This window comes from Myotis nattereri (assembly GCF_964212035.1).
Source record: "Myotis nattereri genome assembly, chromosome: 19".
Lineage (NCBI taxonomy): Eukaryota > Metazoa > Chordata > Mammalia > Chiroptera > Vespertilionidae > Myotis > Myotis nattereri.
Window position 1 is genome coordinate 22,447,770 of NC_138095.1, and position 24,649 is coordinate 22,472,418.

At 48.0% G+C, this 24,649-nt stretch overlaps 1 protein-coding gene across 2 annotated transcripts in view; it reads left to right on the forward strand.

The window, feature by feature from the left end:
* Nucleotides 1-24,649, forward strand: part of SGSM1 (small G protein signaling modulator 1) — a 56,910-nt gene that overhangs the window by 30,118 nt on the left and 2,143 nt on the right. Inside the window, exons 10-25 of one of the 2 annotated variants that reach the window (XM_081114236.1) lie at nucleotides 596-663; nucleotides 1,719-1,882; nucleotides 2,051-2,183; nucleotides 4,061-4,225; nucleotides 6,121-6,259; nucleotides 8,867-8,931; nucleotides 10,791-10,936; nucleotides 12,113-12,241; nucleotides 12,605-12,787; nucleotides 14,057-14,125; nucleotides 14,718-15,302; nucleotides 16,536-16,660; nucleotides 18,579-18,661; nucleotides 19,944-20,053; nucleotides 21,537-21,633; nucleotides 22,727-22,894. In XM_081114236.1, coding sequence (XP_080970362.1) covers nucleotides 596-663; nucleotides 1,719-1,882; nucleotides 2,051-2,183; nucleotides 4,061-4,225; nucleotides 6,121-6,259; nucleotides 8,867-8,931; nucleotides 10,791-10,936; nucleotides 12,113-12,241; nucleotides 12,605-12,787; nucleotides 14,057-14,125; nucleotides 14,718-15,302; nucleotides 16,536-16,660; nucleotides 18,579-18,661; nucleotides 19,944-20,053; nucleotides 21,537-21,633; nucleotides 22,727-22,894 — 2,429 coding nt within the window. The remainder of the gene's footprint in view (nucleotides 1-595; nucleotides 664-1,718; nucleotides 1,883-2,050; nucleotides 2,184-4,060; nucleotides 4,226-6,120; nucleotides 6,260-8,866; nucleotides 8,932-10,790; nucleotides 10,937-12,112; nucleotides 12,242-12,604; nucleotides 12,788-14,056; nucleotides 14,126-14,717; nucleotides 15,303-16,535; nucleotides 16,661-18,578; nucleotides 18,662-19,943; nucleotides 20,054-21,536; nucleotides 21,634-22,726; nucleotides 22,895-24,649) is intronic. The other variant, XM_081114235.1, reaches the window with a different exon arrangement.

The following is a 24,649-nucleotide window of genomic DNA, read 5'->3' on the forward strand; positions in this document are numbered from 1 at the left end:
CTGACTTAAGCATTTGCACACCTGAGCTGGAAAACCCCGGGGCAGTGGCTTCAGGCATGGCTAGATCCAGGGACTCAAGTGAGGAAGACCTGAGCACTTTCCATCTCTTGGCTCTGCTTCCTGACTGTTGACTCCATTTTTTCTTGCCATAGCCTCACATCTCCAGACTTCTAGCACCCTTACCACTGCTTTCCTAGCATGAAGGAGCATCTGTTCCCCAGTAATTCTAATATAAATTTGATAATTGAATCTCATTGGTTCTGCTTATGTCACGGGGTCATCCCTGAACCAATCAATCACTGTGGCCAAAACAGTAGAATATGTTGATTGGCCAGGCCTCAGTCAGGTGGCCATTCTGGAGTTCTGGAGTGGAGGGTGGGTGAGGTCAGCCTCAGCCACATGGAGTGGAGGCAAGGGAGGAGGGGACCAGGGAAGAGGAGATAGTCTGGGAAGACCGTGATACAGATGTTAGGGTCAGGTGGGCCCTGGTGAGAAGAGTGGAGGAACCCATGGGTGTGGTCTTCTGGCCTCCTGGGCCCTCCCCCATGGTGATGTGGACAGACATCCTGCAGCTCTGACTTCCCTCACCTTCCAGCGTCTATTGGGACTATGCCATGACCATCCGCCTGGAGGAGATCGTCTACCTGCACTGCCACCAGCAAGGTAGGGACTGCCCGCCCGCCCCCTGTTGCCTACGCAACCTCAGGCAACTGACTTCACCTCTCTGAGCCTCAGTTTCCCCTCAGTGGGGATCCTACCAGGACCTACTCATGGGGTTATTGTGAGGATCAAGTGACATATGTTAAGATCTCAGCATCAAACCCATGGTGTTAGTTGCTAATACTGAGCAATTACGGTGTGCCAAGCATGGCTCTGAGTATTTACATGCCTGTTACTTAATCATCACAACAGCCTAGTGACAGGGGCTCCGTCACGGCCAGTTCACAGGTGAGGAAGCAGCATGGCACAAAGACATGCAGCTTATAAGCTCCAGAGCCTGGACTTGAACCCAGGTCTTTGTCACTCCAAAGTCAGTGCTCAGCCGACCTGGGATTAATAACTAGCATTCCCCTTTAAAGCCCAAGGAAGGCATATTCATAATAAGCAGAGAGCCATCTGCTTTGGAAAGCAAGGGAGCTGTGGCCAACCAAGGTGTAAAACATATAAGCTTATTTAATGAGGCAGAACTGGGTTCCAATCCACACCCTGCCATTTACTAGCCGTGTGACCCTTGGCAAGTTATATAACCTCTACGAGCCTCGGTTTTATCATTTGTAAACTAGGCAATAATAGATATTTTGAGTACTACAATAAGATGGTACCTTTAACGTGATGTGCTTATATACAGTAAGTGCTCAATCCGTGCTGCTGACAGTTACTACTGCTCTGAGAAAGCCTCCATACAAAAATAGATCAAGTAGATTTGTAAAGGGTGCCTGAGGGGCATGGGTGTTGGGAGGCAGCCTTTCCCTTTGCTGGGGGCTTTAGGACATGTTCTTCTTGACCGTGTCCTACAGCTCCTGTCAACAATGATCATAGGTGGGATGAGAGGGACTTGGGGGAGGTGAAACTGCCCCTGACCTTCTGTCCAGACCTGTCCCAGAGCCTCAAAGCGGGTCCAGGTATCTGGGCCGGGGGGTATGTGTTGGCCGGGAGGGCCCATCACCATGCCTCTCAGTGACTTCCTGCTGGGTCTTCTGTGGTCGGTCACATGGCAGTGGACAGCGGCGGGACGGTGGTGCTGGTCAGCCAGGACGGGATCCAGAGGCCACCCTTCCACTTCCCCAAGGGAGGGCACCTCCTGCAGTTCCTCTCATGCCTGGAGAACGGGCTGCTCCCGCACGGGCAGCTGGACCCACCGCTCTGGTCTCAGCGGGGGAAGGTGAGTGATCGTGGCTGGGGGTGGGGTCAGCCAGGGTGAATGGTCATTCTTGCCCAGAAGCCCTTAGGTGGCTTTTCGGGCTCATGCGCACCCCGTCACGACCCTCATGACGTGCAGTTGGGGGACAGGTGTGTCCCAGGGACTGTGCATTGGGACATGTTCTTTCAGGGCAAAGTATTTCCCAAACTGCGCAAGCGAAGCCCTCAGGGTTCTGCGGAGTCCACAGCTTCAGACAAGGAAGATGACGAGGCCACGGATTACGTGTTCAGGATCATCTACCCCAGCCTGCAGTCCGAGTTCGGTAAGTTGCCCTGTTCCTGGGCCCAGGGAGCCAGCCATTAGCTGATCCTAAAAATGAACTAGGCGTTTGGAAATAGAGAACAAGGGGTCTGGATTCTGGGTAACGGGGGAACCTGGAATCAGGAAGTTCGTACCTTGGTGGCCTTGATTTGCCCCCATAGGAGAACAAATAGCCACTCTCCTTAGCGAATGAAGATGCCACTGACTGGGAGGCGGCATGGGATGGTGGCAGTGACCTGGACTCTGGAAATCACGTTGAACTTGGGCAAGTCACTTTAGCCTCCTATGCCTCAGTTTCATCATCTGTAAAATGGGGTGTCTACAGCACATATTTCATAGGGCTTTTGGAGGATTAAATTAGATAAGTCACTTGACACAGAGAGAACACTCAGATGTTAGCTGCTATTGTGTTATTATACTTCAACATATTGTAAGGATTTAATGAGATAATGAGGCGATCAATGTAAAGCCCTTAAAATAAGGTCTTGCACATAGTAGGCACTCAATAAATGATAGTCAAAGCAGCAAAGGGAAGCAAAGTGCTTGGCACTAGCACAGGAGATGATCTGCCTGCTGATTGCCGTGAGACAGATGCTTAGTGAATGGAGATTGTTGCTATTAAGATGATCATTCTTACGGACTGTTGTTAGGATTAAGTGAATTACTATTTGAAAAGTTCTTGAAAGGCCGAAACCGGTTTGGCTCAGTGGATAGAGCGTCGGCCTGCGGACTAAAGGGTCCCAGGTTCGATTCCGGTCAAGGGCACGTACCTGGGTTGCGGGCACATCCCTGGTGGGGGATGTGCAGGAGGCGGCTGGTCGATGTTTCTCTCTCATCGATGTTTCTGACTCTCTATCTCTCTCCCTTCCTCTCTGTAAAAAAGTCAATAAAAATATATTTAAAAAAAAAAAAAAAGAAAAGTTCTTGAAAGGAGGCCTAGCATTTATTAAGCACTGTGTGGACGGACGTCTGTGAAACAAATCAGTATTAAGTTATACATCCTTTCTGTTATTTAACCCTCGGTGACCCTATTGATCCGATCAGATGGGTAATGGCTTCAAGCCTCCCTTTGCTTAAGTGACCTTGGCTGCGCAGTGAGAGGCTCTTTTGAAAGCAGATGTCCTTCCAGCAAGGTTGAACTAACCATGCCCGACCACTTAGTGCTCCATCTCTCATCCATCGCCGAGTTGGATTGGCAGTAAGATCCTACAGGGCTTGGGTTAGTGTGTTTTCATCCATATATTCCTTCCTGAAGAGCCACAGAGTGTCCTGAAGTGTTCCTTAGCATGTGCACTCCTGCCCAGGCTGTCTGTGCGCACAGCCCCACCGGAGAGCTGGTTCATTAGCCCAGACCAGATGCCCTGTGGCCACCTTCCCAGAAAACTCTCTCCACAGGGGCTCATCCTCCAACAGGCTCTTGCCGGAGCCAGGCTGGATTCCCTTATTTGGGGAATATCAATGCTAGCTTCTTGTGGCTGCGTGTGCCACCAGGACAGACGCTAGGATTCAAGACGCTAGGATGCAACAATCCGTTGTGATAGGGGCTGTCCTGTACACTGAAAGATGCTGAGCAGCAACCCTGGTCTCTACCTACTAGATGCCAAGTGGCCAATCCATCCCCTGCCCACCAAGTGTGGCAACCAGAAATGTCTCCAGTCATTGGAGGAAACTGGAAGAAAATTGTCTCAGGCTGAGAACTGCTGGTTCAGAGAAAAGCTCACATCAGTGCATTCAACTCGGCCACTGTGTGTGGGGCGGTCGGGGTTGGGGTGCAAGGTGAAGGTTCAAGTGCCGAAGACTTGGTTCTTCTGGTCGGTTCCGTGTTCTGCCCGCCTCAGACTTTCCATTTCACTGGTGCTTTTTGTTTTGTGTCTCAAGTTGTTCCCGACCCCGTGGGCAGCACATCCTCGGTCTCCGTGGGCCCTGCCTGGACGGTGGTTCCTGTGGGCCGGTCCATGCTGGTGGTGGCCAGGGGCAGTCGGTGGGCCCAAACCAGATGGGACGCCACCCTTCCCATACCAGGCTTGAAGCAGCAGCCCCCCAGTAATGTCTGGGTCCCCCCACCCCTGGGACTGGGTGCTGGCCACCTCTGCCATGTTGTCATTTGAGTCTTGGTCCTAGTGGAGATGGAGGTGAAAGACAAATAAGTACCCTTATGCTGTCCAGTTGGTACCCTGCGTGATGCACCTTGGAGTGCTGTGGGTTCAGTAGTGAAGGGATCCATTGGTGATATCTACAGGGTGGGAGGGACTGGGGGCAGAGGCATGCCTGCCACACCTGGGCACAACTGATCAATGCTTCCCTGAGATTGGCTAAGAACCGGGGCTGTTTTTCTAGAACATTTTACAGGGGCTTGCTGGTCATTTTTGGCCAGCTCATTGGTGAGTCTGCTTGGGAAGGTTTAGTGTAACAAGCCAGTTTTGGTGGCCCCCAAAGCCTCATTCTGGAGGCAGCTTTGTCCTACGTCATTGGGTAGGAGCTGACCCTGTCAGCCACTGCACTCTGATGACAAGTGGGGCTGAGCCCATAACTACCCTCCCCTTGGAGCCCGAGAGAAGATGCCATATTACCACTCATCCTTGAGGACGCATGGCACCAGGGTAAATATGCATCTCTCTTAATTTCCTGGAGCAGGGCTTGGCAAACATGGCCTGCAGGCCAAACCCAGCTTCATTCTCTACAGCCCGTGAGCTGAGAATGGTCTTTACATTTTTTGAATAACTGAAAAAAAAATCAAAAGCAGAATAATATTTTGTGACAGGTGATAATGATATGAAAGGCACATTTCAGTGCCCATAAAGTTTTATTAGAACATACCCATGCTTGTTTGTTTACATTTTATGTATGGCTACTTTTGCACTACAACAGCAGAGTTGAGTGGCTACAATAGCAACCAAGTGGCTCACAAATCCAAAACTATTTTCTACCTGGATCTTTACAGAAAATATTTTTTGAGCCCTGTCCTAGAGAAAATAATTTTTGCACCTGTCTCGAACTGCCAGGGGGCCAAGAAGTTAACTGTAGAAATTGTGATGTATATGTCACCAGTATGTTTGTCCTGCAGTGGCACAGATCCTGTGGTGTTCTTGGAGCTGGGAAAGAAAACAGAGAGGGAAACTTAAGGGCCATATTCCTGGGAGCAGTTGATCAGAAATCATCAATGTCCAAGAGTTAGGAGATCAGTCGTGCTTTCTTGGTTTTCAAATGTGGTTGCTATATCAGAATTATTTTTGAAATATAGACTCAAGGGATGTATGACCAGGAGGTTTTAATTGGCTACGTCAGGGGTGGGATACAGGCTTATGGCTTTTTAATAAGCCCCTGGCCCCTTGTGATTCTGGGGGTGGCCAGCCTACTTGAGACCCATTGAAGTAGCTGGATCAGGACCACGGACAGCGCAGGTACCCTCTTCTAGTCAGTGGGAGGCTCCACTAGGTTCTCACCCATGTGTGCCCTGCCTCATCAGATGAGTCAGGCTCCCTCTGTCTCACTACCAGAGACTCTCTCACCAGAGAGTCTCTCTCTGAGGACTGGAGACCATCTGCCTTCCCCAGAAGCCCCCAGCAGGTCCCCGTCCTTTCATGTCAGCCTCCTGTGAGGACAGCTGAATGACAACATGGTGTGAGGCATGGCCTCCTACTCTGGGATTGGGCCTGTTTTCTTGGCTCTGGTCTCTCTCTGGGTTCTCTTCCACTCTCTACCGTCATCAGCTCTGCCCATTTGCTGGGGGCCCCAAATTTTGGTGGTGGCTTTCACTGGATCAGGATGGCTCAGGAACTTGGGTCAGACAACGATTGTGGTCGCTGTTTCCTACTGTGACATTAAGGGGCTTTTCCTATCCCTGTGCTGGCCTACGAGTGAGCGGCTTGTTTTGGGGTGAGGCTTCTGTAACCCACATATGCTCAATCAGGGCTCTTCTGCCTTTCTACTCCCCACAGTGCCCCAGGACCTGATGGATGTCTCCATGAGCAACCTGCCATCCCTATGGCAACCCAGTACCCACAAATCCTCTTGCTCATCCTGTTCACAGAGTGGCTCAGGTGATGGTGGCTCAACCAATGGCTGCAAACATGAGAGGTATGAGGGGCTGGAGCTGTGGATGGAGGGAATTGGAAGGATTTACCAAAGATTTGGAGATACCTGTTACTTGCCTTGCACTGACTTCAGAGGCTCCGGAATCATCCAAATCCAGGTTAAATCCTAGCCATGTGAAGTCCTAGCTGTTGGAGCTTCCTTACATGGAAAAAGAACATATGTCGCAGTAACAAACAGCCCTAAAATCTCAGTGGCTATTACAACAAAGGTTTACTTGTCATGCATGCTATGTGTCTATTATGGATCAGTTGGAGACTCTGCTTTTTGCATATCAAAGGCCTCACTGATGGAGCCACCACCATCTTGAATATTGCCAATCACAGTGACTGAGGGAAATGGCATGGAGGGACTCGAAGCTGCATTTATTTATTTTTTTAAATATATTTTATCGATTTTTTACAGAGAGAAAGGGAGAGGGATACAGAGTTAGAAACATTGATGAGAGAGAAACATTGATTCAGCTGCCTCTTGCATGCCTCCTACTGGGAATGTGCTGCAACCCAGGTACATGCCCTTGACCAGAATCGAACCTGGTATCCTTCAGTCCGCAGGCCGATGCTCTATCCACTGAGCCAAACCAGTTAGGGCATCGAAGCTACATTTATTTGTTTATTTATTTATTTTCATTTATTTTATTTTATTTTATTTTTATCTTTAAATTCTTTATTAGTTAAGGAATTTAAATGCCCCAGGTCAAATGAGGCACCTGTCATTTCCACTCACACCTCATTGGCCCTGTCTACAAGGAGCCAGGAAGTGAAGTTCCCCCTTGCACTTCCAGGGAGAAACCAGAAATACTACTTAATGACAACCACACATGCCTAAATGGGACACTAATGCTTACTTTATATAGCTATTGTAAGGACGTATCAAATAATGGTTTGAAGTGGCCAACATGTGCTACATGGTAATGCTCAATAAATTACACGCTATTTTATTGTATAAAGTTACATCCCAAGATCAACTCTTTCTTTGCACATAGAGCTTTGGTCTCTTTGGAAGAAGGACGCGGCCCACTCATGAGAATGGTCTTGTTTCCTGCTGACCTGGCCTGGCCTACAGGAGTGGAATGCGCTTTTCCCTTCTGGGCCTCTGTCCCAATGGGTGGTCAGTCATCAGCTGTAGGAACATCAAGGGCAGGGGGCTGGATTCAGATTTTTTAAGCCTTCGAAGCCCTGGGGACCAGAAACCTTATCATCCGAGCAGATTCTCAGTCTCTCATCCCAGACCTCCTGAAGCAGAATCTGCATTTAACAAGATCCCGAGACCATGTGCACCTTTAAGTTTGAGAAGCACTGATATAACCGAGAGCCTAACATGTTAATGTGCGTCAGAATCACCTGGGGGTCGTAGCAAAACCTACTGGTGCCTGGACTACTTCTTGGCGGTCCTGACTGAGTGGGTCTGTGTGGGGCCCAGGAATCCACGTGGTGGAGAAATTCCAAGTAATTAGGGGCTTGTGGTCCATGGACCACTGAAAAGTGCTGTTCTAACTTAGAACCCCCTTTCACTGTATCTGTTTACACACTTCTAGTGACAGGGAGCTCACCACCTTGCAGGTAGCTAAGCACACTATGGGACAGCTGTCAGTGAGATGCTCTTCTCATGTAATCTGAGCAAGCCCAAGTCTTGCCAACCTGAGGGCACAAAGAGGGTGCCTTTAAAGTTTAATGCCTCCAGGTGTACCTGGGGGACTTCGGCCATGCTTTCTACTCAGTGTTACTGGGTTTTCCTGGGTGTCCCCTGGGATCATTTTCCTCTACTCTGTTTTTTGCAAGAAGGTACAACACTCTCTTCAGCAGCCCTTATTTTCTACAACAATGCTGGGGCCTTATTCCTCTCTCCTCTTTCAGCCAAAAAAGCCCCCCAGAATTCCCATGCAAGGAGAATTTATGCGGCATCACCTACTTTGCAATCAGCTAGACTCAGAGTCCCAGTTTGGCTCAGTTTGGTTCAGGGGAGTCACTTCAGAAGTCAGAATTCTTTCTGAAGGTGTCAGAAACCCACTTCAAACTGGTTCAAGTGAAAAGGAAAATCTGACAGAGTTGAAAAGTCCACAGGTGCAGTGGTTTCAGGTATGGCTGGATCCAGATGCTCAAAACAGGAATCTGTTTTTTTCTTTGGCTCTTGCTTCTATTTGCCACTATGATGGTTTCATGGCTTAGGCAGGCCCTTCTATGCAGTAGCAGAAATGGATCCCAGATGCCACTGCCCATATCCCATTGGCTTTGGAACTTAATCAGGGAAAAGAGTGTCTGTTTCCCAGTTATCCCAACAAAAGTCCTGGGGCTGATTCTCATTGGCCCAGGTTGGGTCACATCACCACCTCTGGCCCAATCACTGTGATTCTAACGTGAGTCGTGCACTGGGAAGAATCAGCTCTACCCAAACCATAGGGACAGAGTTATGGAGTGACTCCCAAGCAGATAGCAGAAGGGGCAGTGATGCTGTATGAACAGAAATAATACCCCCACAGTCCCCTTGACCGGCTGGCTTTAATCTCCTAGAGATAACGAGTTGTCTCCTCTCCAGGAAACCTGGGCTGTGGCTGGGTCTGTCCTAAGTGTCTCTCTTTTCCTCCACCGGCAGGGCTCCCCTGAAGCTTCTCTGTGACAACATGAAGTACCAGATCCTTTCCAGAGCCTTCTATGGATGTGCGTATTGACCTTATTTGCCGCCGTGATCTCCAGGGAACATTCATTGAGTGCCTGTGACGTGCCATCAATATCGAGGGGAGGAGCCTGGCTCTGGAGTTTGAACCCATGCTCCTCTATTTCCTAGATTCCTGGTTTTAGTGACATGATATTAACTTCTCTGAGCCTCAGTTTCCTCATCTATAAATTGGAGATAAATATACTTTGATCCTAAGAGAGGGCAGTGAACAATGGGGTCCCTTGGTGGCAGGGGTTTGGTTTAATCGCCATTGCATCCCCAGTGCCCACCGTAGAGTGTTTGTCATCAGGACTGAATGAGAAGCATGCATAAAGCCCCCGCAGCTAGTGCTGCACATCACAGGTGCTCATAACGGCCTGTTCCCTTTCCCTGTGGGCAGAAGCAGAAGAGCTTTAAAGGTGGCCTGATCCCTTCCCAAGAACTTAAAAATGAAACTCATAATATAAGTACTCTGATTATTTCATTTTAACCGATGAGGAAACTAAGGTACAGGAAGGGGGAAATGACTTGCCCAAGGTCACACAGCTAATAAGCAACAGACTCAAACCCAGGTCTGCCTGACGCAAAGGCTATGTTTTTCCCCCACTCTGCTATATCAGTTCTTAGCAGGGTTGAGTTCCCTAGCCTCTCAGCCTAGGTGTGTATATTTCAGGATTCTAGAAAAGTGTTAACACATGCTGCATGGGCCTGTGAAACAGCAATGCAGGTCCTATCCCTGAGTGCCTGAAGAGGCAGGGAGAGTGTGAGCTCTCCAAGATCAAAGCTTTTGCCTGTTCTGGGCTGACCCATCCCCTGTGCCTAATGCAGGGCCTGGCATGGAGCAGGCATTGGGTGAGTATTTATGGAACCCAAATGGAAGAGCTTCCTGGAGGAAGGGGAGAGGGTTTAAAGGGATCTTGAATGATGTCCTCAGATGATGTGGCTCATCCCTGATGGCAGCTGAGAGCCCAGGTTCTGGAACTAGGCAGTTTGGGTTCAAATCCCAACTCCACGCTTCCTAGCTATGTAACCTGAGCAGGTGATGAAACCAGTCTGTGCTTCAGTTTCTCCATCTATAAGATGGGGATAAGAGTACCCGCTGTGGCGAGAATTAAATGAGTGAAGTTAGGTAAGCTCAGGTGGCAGCTCCCTGGCACGTACGTAGTATGTGCTGTGTAAGTGTTAGCCATCATCATCATCATCATCACTGTTGGTAGGGGCGAGTCCTCAGGCTCAGGAAGGTCCAGGGTCCTCTCTGGGAGTTAAGGATGAGATGGTGGGGAGATCCAGAAGAAAGGTATGCAGTCAAAACCAGCACAAGCCAGTATTTGCCGGGTGCCTCGTGTTCCAGGCACCGTGCCCTCCAGGTGCCCAGGATGGGTTGGGTGAAGGTTGGCAGGCATTCTGTTTAGAGTGCAGGGCCATCTTTGAAAGCAAACCAGTGCCCTCAGCGTCCTCTTGGTTATGACTCGCTGGGATCTTGTTTATCCAGCTCCACATTTTCTCCCGCTCTCTTTCTCTCTGTGTGTGGATTGGAGGCACCCAGAGGCACAGGAAGCCCACCCCTACTCTGCTTCCAGCCTGTGAGTTAAATACCTTGGATTCTAGCAGAGGTGGTATCACCCTGACCAAGGTTGAGAAAGGTGATAGGACCTCTCCACGGTCACAGAGCAATTAAGCAGTCAAGCCCACAAGTGACTTCCCCCTCTGAGCCTAAGCTCCTTACCTGGAAAAGGGGGTGATGAAAACTCATTGGGTCATGAGGGTTCGGGAAGGTTATGGGCAGCATCTTGGAGACTCTGAGACAAGGCAAGGAGGGTTGGATGGTGGATGATGACCCTTTCTCTATCTCCCCGCACAGGGCTTGCCTACTGCAGACACCTGTCCACCGTGCGGACCCACCTGTCAGCCCTGGTCAATCACATGATTGTGTCTCCAGACTTGCCCTGCGATGCTGGACACGGGCTGACGGCCGGGATCTGGGAGCAGTACCTTCAGGACAGCACAGTAAGGCTTGGCCTGGCTCGGCCTGCGGTGAGACTGCAGCGGGTGGGGGGCATCTTGCAATCTAAGGACTAGACCTCTCTGCTTGTGGGGACTCAAGGACGTTGTGATATCTTTGGGTTCTGCATACCAAACTCAAGAGTTCCAAGACCCATAGCCCACTTCTGCCCACTGGGGTGAGGATCAAGGAGGATGGAAAATACACATGCTCTCCTGGAAGGAGTAAGAATCCATCAGTGGCCAAGCATTTATTAAGCACCAGCTGTATGCTCAGTCCTGCATGAGGTGCTATGAGTCCCCAGTGAGCAGGAATTCATAATGCCGTCGAATCTACTTAGAATGATGAGAGGAGCTAAGTTAGAGGGAGACAGCTGTTAAAGTCATCCTAGTGTGCCCCTAAATCATTAGTGTATACAGAACCAGCTACTAATGTTCACTGTGGATTAATTTGCTTTAAAACAATTTTCTTAGAGCTTAGTTGAGATGAAAAACTCCTAGATAATATTCCCAAATAAGCAAGTATACAAATTTGATTGAAAATTAGGTAGAAATATAAGTTCCTTATACCCTGGCTTTCCCTTTTTTCTTTTTTTTTCTTTTAAATATATTTTATTGATTCTTCACAGAGAGGAAGGGAGAGGGATAGAGAGTTAGAAACATCAATGAGAGAGAAACATCAATCAGCTGCCTCCTGCACACCTCCTATTGGGGATGTGCCTACAACCAAGGTACATGCCCCTGGCCAGAATCGAACCTGGGACCTTTCAGTCTGCAGGCCGATGCTCTATCCACTGAGCCAAACCGGTTAGGGCTTTTCCTTTTTTTCTTTAACAAAAATGAGTTCATACTAGACACGATCTGCATCTTGTTTTTTTCCACTAAAAGTACACATTGAGCATCATTTTGTGTAGGTTCTCATAGATGCACCTGTCTACTCTCTGTATGGTATTCTTATGTCGGGGTGTACTGTTCTCCCATTGGTGGGCAGTTAAGGGGTTCCCAGGGCTTTGCTCTTTCGTGTCACATTATAGTGGATATTGGGTGCATACGGCTTTGCTCATTCATGCCAGGGGTCCTAAGGGCTAGGTCTGAAAAGAAGAACTGCTGGATCACAGAGTCTGTCCCTGGCTTTCTGTTGACGAAACAAACCCTTTGCTCTCCCCTGTCCCCCCACCACAGAGTTACGAGGAGCAGGAGCTGTTGCGCCTTATCTACTATGGGGGCATCCAGCCCGAGATCCGCAAGGCTGTGTGGCCCTTCCTGCTGGGCCACTACCAGTTCGGGATGACAGAAACGGAAAGGAAGGAGGTTGGTTACCCTGAAGGGCACTGGGTCTTTGGCAATCAAAGGAGCCAGGTACTGTGAGGCTGGGGGAGCTCTGGTCCCATTTTGGACCAAGCTGGGCAGGGAGCTGGGGGGAGCCAGGAAGCTCAAGGGCAGCGCTTCCCAATAGAAATATAGCATAAGCCATGGATATCATTTTTTAAAAATAAACTTTTATTTTGAGATAATTGTGGATTCACACCCTTCTTTATTACCTCCCACCTCGCCTTCCTGGCACATAGTAGGTGGTCAGTTAATGTGGGTTGAATGTTATGCCATGAATGTTAGATGGGTGCTGCCAGGGCTCAGGGTCCCAGCACTTCCGGTGACCTTGCATCTGCCCTGCAGGTGGACGAGCAGATTCATGCCTGCTATGCACAGACCATGTCCGAATGGCTGGGCTGTGAGGCAATTGTGCGGCAGAGGGAGCGGGAGTCCCACGCAGCTGCCCTGGCCAAATGCTCATCAGGGGCCAGCCTGGAGGGTCCCCTGCACCGGATGATGCACAGGGACTCCACCATCAGCAACGAGGTGACGGGCGACTCACCAGAGGGAGTGGAGGGTGGGGTGTGGAAGCCAGGATCCTCTCCATCAGGCTGTGGTAGGAATGGTGAGGGCTGGGGGCCTGGGGCCTGGGGACAGAACCTCGCCCCTAGTTTTTGGGTGGAAGGAGACTTGGTAGTTTGACAGACCTAAGTTTGAACTCTAGCCCATTCTCTAGCCCTGGTGCTTCAGGCAAGCACCCATATTTCTCGGCCTCAGTTTCCTCATTTGTCAAAGGGAAATACTCATTTAGAGGGGAGGACTGTGCGCAGCTTAAATGAGTAGTGTACATAAAGCACCTACCACAGTGCTGGACTTCATTTATTCAACAAATGCTTATTGAGTGCCTACCATGTGCCAGGTACTGTCAGGAATGTTCTGAGATATCAGGAATACTTCAGTGACCAAGTTGGACATATCTGTTCTCACAGAGTCTCCAGTTTAGTGACCCAAAGCAGGAACTGAAAAAAAAGTTAATTCTCTTCAGTAGTGATGTATCAGCTATCATTTTGCTACACTAATACTGCATAACAAGCAATCCTCAAAAGTCAATGGTTTCCAACAACACACATTTCCTTTTTCTCGTGAGTCTGTGGGTCAGCAAGGCAGTTCTGAACTCTGAAGGTCAAATAAAAGTTTTGTTGACCTTCACAGAGCGCTCTCACCTGCCCGGACTGACTCAGTTGCACTCCACGTCTTACCCTTCAGCTGGTTACCCGGTATTTTCTCACAGTGAACGCAGATTATAAAGAGAGACATACACAAGCTCTTTTTCAGGCTCTGCCCTGGTGACTTTGCTAACATCCCATTGGCCAAAGCAGGTCACACGGCCAAGCCTGGCATCAGAGTAGGCAGGAAGTAGAAGTTATAGGGACAAAAGCACAAATACAGAGAGGGAGTAAAAAAATCAGGCCATTCACACAAGTTACTCTGTGTCTAACTAAAATGTTAGCCAGAAGTCTCAAGTAGAGAGCAGTGACAGACGGGGTTTCCTGCTTGCAGGGGTGGGAGGTGGAGGCCCAGGGGCTGGTGGAGTGGCCTCTGAAGAGGCTCCAGGGCGCAGACAGTGAGACCCCCACCCCTTTCATTTCATAGATAGGAACCTGAGGCCTTGAGAGGGGGCCTCCTGAAGTCAGGAATAGAAATGAAACTAGACTTCTGACTCTCGCCCCAGCAACCCCTCCTGAGCTCAGTGCAGGGGCTCTGAGCCGGGAGGCTGCAGCCTCACCCAGGCTCCCTCCTGCCTCTTTCTCTCAGTCCTCCCAGAGCTGCAGTTCTGGCCACCAGAACATCCGCCTGCAGAGCGACTCCAGCAGCAGCACACAGGTGACCTTCCCAAGGCCACGCCCCCTACCCGCCCATCACCCTCCCTCCAACCTGGAGCAATAATGGGCTTGGATGCCCATCATCTCCGAGTCACTTACGGTTTATTTGTTTTAGCCGTTATACCAGCATTAAAGATTGAGTTTTTAATTACGTACGTAACCATGATCCATTTTCCCTGTAAAGAAGTTAAAATATTGCAGAGAAAGCTAAATTTGGCTTTGACGTCCATCATACAAACTTATGTGCCCATAATTTAAGTAAAATATTAGTTAACAACATAAGGAACAGGTTAAACAAAGCATATTATATCCATGTAAATTCCTTAGTCATCCCTCCACAGAGTCAACTGCAATGCTTCCTTGCCTCTTTCTGGATTATTCTATGCATTTTCATACAGATCGATTACTCTTTTATTCTTCACAAGTGGGAGCATGTATCGCTCCTTGTCCTGCCTCTCTCCTTTTACTGACTGGGCAGTGTTCCGTCACATGCATGTTCCATATTTGAACCAGTCCCTGTTGATGAGTATTTAGGTTACTGCTGGAAGCAGTGTCCCCCCTAGTCCACCTGTCTTTGTGCACCTTGTCTTCAGGTGTTCGAGTCCGTGGACGAAGTGGAGCAGGTGGAGACAGAAGGCAGGTTGGAGGAGAAACAGCCCAAGATCCCCAATGGGCACCTGGTGAACGGCACCTGTTCCCCGGACTCCGGCCATCCTTCCTCCCACAACTTCTCCTCTGGCCTCTCGGAGCACTCGGAGCCCAGCCTGAGTACGGAGGACAGTGTCATGGACGCCCAGCGCAGTGCCTCCCTGGTGCGACCCGGGGACAGCAGCGTGGACGAAGGGCAGAGTAGCGAGGCCACCCCTTCCCGGGACGAGGCTCCCCGTGAGCAGCTGGCCGTGCAGGACAGCCTGGAGAGTGACCTCCTCGCCAACGAGAGCATGGACGAGTTCATGTCCACCGCAGGCAGCATGGACGTGGCTCTGCCTGAAAAGGAGGGCCCCCCGCTGGAGGGCTGGGGGGGCAGCGAGGTGAAGTGCGGCCGGGTGGACAGTGAGGACAACCTCTCAGAGGAGCCCGAGATGGAGAGTCTCTTCCCGGCCTTGGCTTCTCTGGCCGTGAGCTCAGCTGCCAACAACGAGGCGTCCCCTGTGTCATCCAGCGGCGTCACCTACTCCGTAAGTGTCTACAATTCTCCGCTCCGTTTCCTACAGCTGCAGTAGGGAGGGAGTGCACCCCAAACCTCAGTTTCCAGACAGCCCTGGTTCATTGCATTTCCCCATCACAGAGAGATCACGGTGGAAACCCATTTGGGGGGAATGATGATAAAATACTTAACGAACCCAGCCTTAGCAGTCAAACAGTCCTGGGTTTAGAGCAGGGGTGGGCAAACTTTTTGACTCGAGGTTCACAATTGGTTCTTAAACTGGACCGGAGGGCTGGAACAAAAGCATGGATGGAGTGTTTGTGTGAACTAATATAAATTCAAAGTAAACATCATTACATAAAAGGGTACAGTCTTTTTTTTTTTTTAGTTTTATTCATTTCAAACGGGCTGGATCTGGCCCGCAGGCCGTAGTTTGCCCACGGCTGGTTTAGAGTGACCAGTTAGACAGGTCCCTTCATCTTTCTGAGCCTCAGTTTCCCTATCTGTCTTCCTGGCTTGTTTTCAAAATTACTGAGTCAGGCCCTCTGTGCCTACCACGTCGTGAGCACTCGATCAATCGATAGCAGCCTTGATGATGAGCATCTTGACTTACACCCAGGTGCAATATCTTCTAAATCTTTGAGTTTGGCTCTTTGGAGTCCTGCCTCAATGTGAAAAGTCTCACTAGACTCCTTACCTTGAGGGTGGGGGAACCACAACACCATTAAATCCAAGCTTAAATGTTCCCGTGTTGGCAGCTTCCCTCAAGCAAAAGCCAGCTTTGGTATTTTCTTGCCTTTTTGGATTGATTTTGGCCTTTAGATGTTCTTTTGTTTTCTTGCCATATCATTGAGCCATGTCATCAGGATTTTGGGGTCAAGGCGTCAGGTCCAGCTTATTTCCAGAATCAGACTTCAGTTCCTTCCACTTATCCAGTCTTCGGCAGAGAGGGACATACTTCCAGCTACAATTACAACTCTCTTTTAGTTTCTTCATCTATAAAATGGGAGTAATACATCCATGCACCTCAGGATTGCTTTGTGTTATCAAAGAAAAAAATTAAAAGAATATTCCTTATACAAAGTGAAGGGGATTTCTTAGAAAACTAACAACAAAAACCAAAACAAATCCTCAACTGGGTGAGGTAGAGGATGTCCTTACAGTGATGACAGGAGAGGGGAAGGGGAAGGGTGAGAATCTCTAAAATTAGCCTCTGAGAGGAGTTGGGGTGTAATTGTTTTCTTCCCCTCCTGTGGGCCGGCAGCCGGAGCTGCTCGACCTGTACACAGTGAACCTGCACCGCATCGAGAAGGACGTGCAGAGGTGCGACCGCAACTACTGGTACTTCACGCCCGCCAACCTGGAGAAGCTGCGCAACGTCATGTGCAGGTGGCTGGGGCCGGGGCAGGGCTGCATCTGTAGGGGATCAGATCGGATGGGGAGGGTAGAAGGTGGACTGCGGAGAGCCCAGCTAGAACTGCAGCCTCTGCAGCTGGCACCATGCCCACCAGATCTTATTCCAGCCCACGCTGACACTATAACAATCAGTAGTGTTAATAATAGAGGACATTTATTAAGCACGTACTGTATACCAGGCTCTGTCCTGAGCCCTTCACCGACATCATCTCTCTTAATCCTCACAACAAGCCTCTGAGGTAAGTATTGTCCCCCTTTATAAGTGAGGAAAGGGAGGCTCAGGGGGTACGACATTGCTCAAAGGCCTCCAGCTGGGCAGTGGCCGAGCGGGAACTCATCCCCACATCTCTGGGGCTCTGGAGTCTGTGCTGTATTTTATTAAGCCAAGACCTGGGGCTACTTCCTACTTTTCATTGAAAGTTATTTTTATTTCTAAAAGTATGGAAGTAACCCAGGCTGATTAAAACCTAAATCAACCAAGGAAATCAGTTCATAGATATAAAGGGAAACTTCTCCCATATCCAGTCATCAATACCACTCACCAGAAGAAGTAAGTACTGCTAATATGTTAGGAATATTCCTCTAAAGCTATATATATAGCATAGATAGTATATTATATGACATATAATAACATCGTGTTTTATAGTGTAAACATTTTTTTACCTACATGGAATTATACTACAAACTTTCTCTACAACTTGATTTTTGCGCTCAGGAATACATCCTGGAACTTCTTTCCATGCTACTCTAACTTGGTTTGGCAAACTACTATGCCCACAGGCCAGCTCCAGCCCATCACCTGTTTCTGTCAATAAAGCTTTATTAGAACCCAGCCATGCCTATTTGTTTGCATAGAGTTGAGCAGTTGAGAAGAGAAGATGTGGCCTTCAAAGCTGAAAATAATGGTTGTCTAGACCTCTCAGAAAAAGTTTACTAATCCCCACTCTAGCACATTCTTATTAATAAGCACCACTGCTTAACTATTCTCTATTACTGTCCCCCAAGAGACCAAAATTTAGCCTAGGAGGTACAAATATAATGTAACATACTGATGTTACATTAAAACGAAAAACTCCTGGGGGAGAAGGAAGGATAGACTGATTTGTGCCAGGTTATGGCATTGGGAACAGTCATGGAAGACACCACATAGGTGGTGACAATCGAGATGGACTTGGACAAAATCAGGAAAAACTGAAGAAACCATTTGGCCTACAGGTTAGGAGCACATACCCTGGGCTGAGATTGCCTGGGTTCAAATCCTGCCTCTGTCCTTTGCTAGCAGGCGTATGACTCTGTGTGTGTCACTTATCTCTGCCTATCTCCATTTGTGAAATGGGATAATAATAGTTCCTTTTTGTATTAGTCTGAAAATTAAATGCTGCAATATATGTATAGTAGGCTAAGTAAACAGTAAATGCCCAGTAAATATTCACTACTTTTAAGTGGCAGATGGGAATTTAAGACGGAGGGAACTGTGCAAGCACAGGGGCATGCGCGTGTGCTTTATGTGTACAAGTTAGATAGTTCCATGTGGCCAGAGAGGAAGAAGGACTGGGGCCTGATGGGTGAGACTGTGAATATGGAAGGGAAGGGACTGAAAGTGCCTTGTGCCCCCATTTAAGGGCTTGGATAGTGTCCTGTTACACAGTGAAGACTGTGACGGTTTTGAGCGCTCAGGGACCTCCTTGAGCTGGGCTTTGGGAAGGTCATCCTGGTGCTGAGCATGTGATGTTTGAAGAGCGTGAGATTGGGGATGGGGATGCAGGTAGGAGGTTGAGGGCGTGGTCCAGGTGAGGGGTGGGGAGCTGGACCACAGAGGAGGCAAGGGAGGAATGGGTTGGAGAGGCAGGTTGTGGGTGTCCACACTGAGCCCCTGTGTACTCTGTCGTAGCTACATCTGGCAGCACATTGAGATTGGCTATGTCCAGGGCATGTGTGACCTCCTGGCTCCACTGCTGGTCATTCTCGATGACGGTGAGTGTGTTCTCCTGCCAAGGGCTGGGGGTGCAGTTTCATTCCTACTGCTGGGGGCGGGGGGAGATGGGCGGTGAACTTCGCTTTGTGTCAGGACAGGTGCTGAGAAGGTCTATCTGGTGAACACATGAGGGTCCTCATGAAATAAAAAGTCCTGTGTTCCATGGTGGCCAGTGCTGAATGCCCAGTGCCCGCCACCCAGCCAGGGCGTTGCTAGCCACTGATGGTACAAACAGGAATGGGAATTAAAGGAAAAACCCAGGCCCAGATTAGATTGACACGTGACCTATGCGATCTTTCTCCCAATAACCCCTAATCCCAGTCTTAACATGATAAACACATCAGACAGACTCCAGTAGAGAGGCCTTCTAGAAAATACCTGACAAGTACTCTTCAAAACTCTCAAGGTCATAAGAAACAAGGAATGCCTGAGAAACTTTCATAGCCAAGCGGAACCTAAGGAGACATGACAAATATGTCTACCCTAGATGGGTTCTTGGAACAGAAGAGGGGCATTAGGTTAAAAACTATAATCTTTAGTAAATAATATACTATCAGTGGGCCATCAGTGACAACAAAGGTACCATATTACGTATAAGATATTCGTAAAAGGGGAAACTGGGTGTGGAGGTATATGGAAATTCTCTCTACTCTGTTCTCAGTTGTTCTGTACATCTAAACTGTTTTAAAAAAAATAGTCTAAAAAAAAATGAATGGGATCCTACTATGCCTTGGGAAACCTCATAACTCTCCCCAAAATTACTAGGTGTTAAGAGAAAAAAGGTATCCCTTTTAAATAAATGTTTTAAACACTGGGTTAAACAATATGAAAACAGATTTCTTTATTGTAGGACTTCTCAGAGCTTTTTCTTTTCTTTCTTTTTTTTTTTTTAACGGTACAAATGGCATTTGGTTGCAACAGGAAGTGGAAAAAGAGGGGATACGACAGCTCCAGACCCTGTGGCGGCTTCAGACTCCGTGGCCGTCCTCAGAAAGCGAGCTTTTTCCTAATATTTGTAGTGACTCTCAAAGCAGCTTTTCTCAACACTATTTTAGCATTTTTTTGCATAACATCCTTCCAATATTGATGTTTCCTATTGTAATACAGAAGTTCCCAGACATGAGAATTTCATGAACCCTGCCTTGAAATGGATGCACCAGCATTCCATTGTCCATGTGCTTCTCATGTGTGGCCAGCTCAGGGCCTGAGACCATGACTTTGGGACCTCCAGTCCCTTGGGCAGTGGTGGAGCTGATGGTTTCTCCTGTGCTCTTTCCCCAGAGGCCCTCACCTTCAGCTGCTTCACGGAGCTTATGAAGAGAATGAACCAGAACTTCCCCCATGGAGGCGCTATGGACACACACTTTGCCAACATGAGGTCACTAATCCAGGTGTGACTCAGTAATATAACTTATTCCAACTCAACCCAATGGGCCTCAGATCAACTTAATAGCCACTCCTAGTTTAACTCAACTTAGTAACTCAGCCCAGCTGAGTTGAACTCAAAAACTCAAGTCTGCCCAGCCAGCGTGGCTCAGTGGTTGAGCACTGACTTGTGAACCAGGAGGTCAGGGTTTGATTCCTGGTCAGGGCACATGCTCGGGTTGCAGGCTCGATCCCCAGTGTGGGGCGTACAAGGGACAGCCGATCAATGATTCTCTCTCATCATTGATGTTTCTATCTCTCCCTTCCTCTCCCTTCTTCTCTGAAACAATAAAAAAATATATATTTTTAAAAAACTCAAGTCCACTTAACCTCTGAATTGAACTAAAAAATTTAGTTCAGCTCAACCTTAAGTCAACAACTCAAATCAATTCTACCAGATTCATTTTCATGGAGCATTTACTCAGTCCAGGCACTATGACCACATAATGACCAAGATACAGCCCCAGCCCTAAGAGGATGCTTGATTGTATTTGTCTTTTTCCTCAAAGTAATGTTTGGGTATATTACACACACACACACACACCTTTATTGAGATGTAATTCACATATCATAAAATGTACCCTTTTAAAATGTACAATTCAGTGGGTTTTCGAATATTCACAGTTGTGAAGCCCACATCACAGTCTAATTTCTGAACATTTTCATCCCCCCGAAAAGAAACTCCATACCCAGTAACATCAGTTCCTCTCCCCAGCCCCTGGCAACCGCAAGCCTACTTTCTGTCTTACACATTTATCTTTTCTGGATGTTTCATATAAATGGCATTATACAATATGTTGCTTTTGGGTCAGGCTTCTTTCACTTAGCACGATGTTTTCATGGTTCATCCACGTTGTAGCATGTAGTATTTGTTTTTATTGCCAGATAATCTTCCATTGAGTGAATATACCTTTTTTTTTTATCCATTCATCTGTTGATGGACATTTGGGTGGTTTCCACTTTATGGCTATTATGCATAATGTTGTACATTCATGTACGAGTTTTTATGTGGACATATGTTTTCATTTCTCTTGGGGATATAAATCTATATGCAGCCACACCATTTTACATTCCTACCAGCAGCACATGAGGCTTCCAGTTTCTCTCTATCCTTGTCAACACTTTGCTGCCTGTCATTTTTATTATAGTCTTCCTAGAGGTGTCAAATAGTATCTCATTATGGTTTTATTTGTATTTACCTAATAACTCATGACATGGAGAATTATTCATGTGCTTGTTGGCCATTTGCATATCTATTTTGGAGAAATGACTGGGTTAGGTTGAGCGAGGCTGATTTCTACTTCAAATCCTTTGCCCATTTTTTACTGCACCTGGTTATTAAGGGCTATATGGTGTCCAGTATGGGGATGGACCATCATTTATCCAGCTGTCCCCTCTGGTCTGGCCTTTTCTCAGGAGGCTGATGCCCACCTTTCCTTCCTCTGACAGATCCTGGACTCAGAGCTCTTTGAGCTGATGCATCAAAATGGAGACTACACTCACTTCTACTTCTGCTACCGCTGGTTCCTGCTGGATTTCAAACGAGGTACAAACATCAAACTGGGGCCTTGTTCCCAGACTCTTTGTAGCAGAACCTCAGGGAAAAGATACTACAGAGCAAAAGCTAGTGTAAGAGAGCAGTACCTACTTATTGAATTCTCATTAGCAGTTCACCTACCTTATCTTGCAGTGACACCATGCAGTAGTAGTATTGCAGTCCCCATTGTACAGATGAGGAAACTGAAGCTGAGAAAATTTGAACTCCGAGCTGGGAGGAATAGAGCCATTTCCCTTCCATTCTATTGTGCTGCTTATCAGAGACCAAGAACTCTGAAGCCTCTGGTGCATGTTTCACATGGGACTTAGATATTATGGAGAACACAGTACACTGCTATGGAGCTAATTTGGGATGATACTAAGAATAACATCTAACACATACGGAGGTGTTCATTAAGTGCCAGGCACTGTGCTGAGCCATTTCTATGTATTATCTTGTTAGTCTTTTACTACCGTCACCATCACCCCACTTAGAGATGAGGAAAGAGATTATCTAGCCCAAGGTCACCTTGATGGAGCTAGAATTCAGACTGAGTTTATTGGGCATAGAAAGTCTTGCTCTCTTCTTTTTCTTTTTAAATGACATTTATTGGGATTACATAGTAACATTATGTAAATTTTAGGTATACAAAGCCTTGCTCTTAACCATTGCTCTATTCTAGCTCTTCACTAGACCCAGATGCAGCAGCCAATTCTGTGTACAGGGAAGAGGGGAGATACACCCCCCATGGGTGCTAAAAGAGATGGGAGGGTACAGGAAGAAAGGAGGAGACTGGTCAAGGGGTAGAACCAGGATAGGTTAGTGTCAGTCAAACTGCATAATTCCTCCACTTGCAGAATGTCAGAGTTGAAAACTTGCAACCCACCTTATTTGTTAGCCCATTCTAAAGATGGGGAAAATTGAGGCTTTGGATGGTCACATGGCAGAGTCCAGGTCTCCTAGCTCCTGGCTTGAGCTCTGCTGCGCCAGGACAGAAGCTCAGAGCACAGCTGGCCTGGGGTTTTTCCAGAGGGCGGGCAGCACCATGAGCCCTGTGGCTGACTCTCTCCCCGTGTGTGTGCCTCGGTGTCTGTCTCGGCAGAACTTGTCTATGATGATGTCTTCTCTGTCTGGGAGACCATTTGGGCAGCCAAACACGTCTCATCCACTCACTACGTCCTGTTCATCGCGTTGGCTCTGGTGGAGGTCTACCGTGACATCATCTTAGAGAACAACATGGATTTCACAGACATCATCAAGTTCTTTAATGGTACCCACACGACCGGGATCTCATCTGAGGGGTGCAGGCTTCTAGAGGGCCCCTTCCTGGGGCCTTGGGAGGGATGGAAATTTACTGAGATTGACACACAGGAGGGGCTGGAGGGGCTTCTGCCCACTTCTTGTGTCTCTTCCCAATGGATGAGTCGACCTCCTGTATTGCTGAGGATATGTTTTCCCCTGGGATCTGGCAGAAGGAGCATGGGTGTTGAAATCGAGCTCGGGGCAAACCCTGGCTCTGCCACTAGCCAGCTGCGCCCATGGACAAGTCACTTTCCTCTCTAAACATCTGCTTTCTCATCTGTGAAATGGGGTAGCAGTGTCTGCTTCAGAGGGTTGGTGTGTGTAGGAAAAGCAAGCAAAGGAAGGCAGTTGACGTGCATAAAAAGGGCATAGCCTTGGAAATCAGAACAGATGTGGATTCTGATCCCAGCTCTGCCACTCGGGAGTTGGGGGACCTTAGGCAAATGGCTTCTTGTCTCTGGGCTTCAGATCCTGGAGGACGAAAATGGTGCTAGATCTCAGTCACAGAGATGTCAGGAGAGCATGATGGCTATTCCATATGAGGGGCCCATAGCAGGAAGCTGCTGGTACTGTTTTTACTACTTATAACATTGGTTGTTTTTAACCAAAGAAGGTTTTGGAAAAAGCAAAAGGAGAAAAAAAGCCACCTGTGACCTTCCCCTGGAAACATCATTAATTTATTTTAGAATAATTGTAGATTTACAGAAAAGTTGCAAAGAGAGTACCAAGTGTTCCTGATGCCCCTTACCCAGCTCCCCCTAGTGCTAATAAGTACAGTTACGGATGGGAGGTGTGCACCCGCTGGACTTGGCCCGCCTTCTCAAGCCTTGGAATTCGGTTGACACCACCACCTTCATTCCCCGTGCCACGTGATGTTCATCCGCTTTCTGAAAACCTAGCTGTGCAAAGCTATAAAGTCATCGACAGGAATGCAGTGTAGTTAGTGAACTCACTCACTCTAGTGTGCAATAGGTGTGGCCTATTGCGGCATTCCCCTCTACATTTTTCTGGGTTCACAGCGGTGCTCTCAGGTACCTCGGCACCCAGTTCGGGAACCAGGGTCTTACTGCCTTTTTCCTCTGCTAAATGACTTCCTTATGATATATGTCTAAGTTTATGACTATTCTGCCTTAAAGATTTGACCATTTTGTGTGGCTCTTGATAACTTTATTTATTTATTTTTCTTTCCATCTTTCCCTCCCCCTTCTTTTGCTTCCTTCCCCTGACACTTCTAAGCATCTACTGTGTGCCCAGCATTGCTTTCTTAAAAAAAGTTCCCAGGCACTGTATTTGTAGGAAGGGGGTGGGAAGACCTAACATTTTTTTTAAAAAATATATTTTATTGATCTTTTACAGAGAGGAAGGGAGAGAGATAGAGAGTTAGAAACATCGATGAGAGAGAAACATCGATCAGCTGCCTCATGCACATCTCCTACTGGGGATATGCCCACAACCCAAGTACATGCCCTTGACCGGAATCGAACCTGGGACCTTTCAGTCCGCAGGCCGACGCTCTATCCACTGAGCCAAACCGGTTTCGGCAAGACCTAACATTTTTAAGCATGCACTGAACCAGCGTCATCTCATTTGATCTCACAGTAACCCAGTGTGAAGCAGGCACTGTTACAATCCCCATTTTACAGATGAGGTCCAGAGGTGCCTCAGGACTTCCCCACGGTCTCTGCTTCCAGATCCCTCTGGGGCTGAAGTCAGAGGACAATGA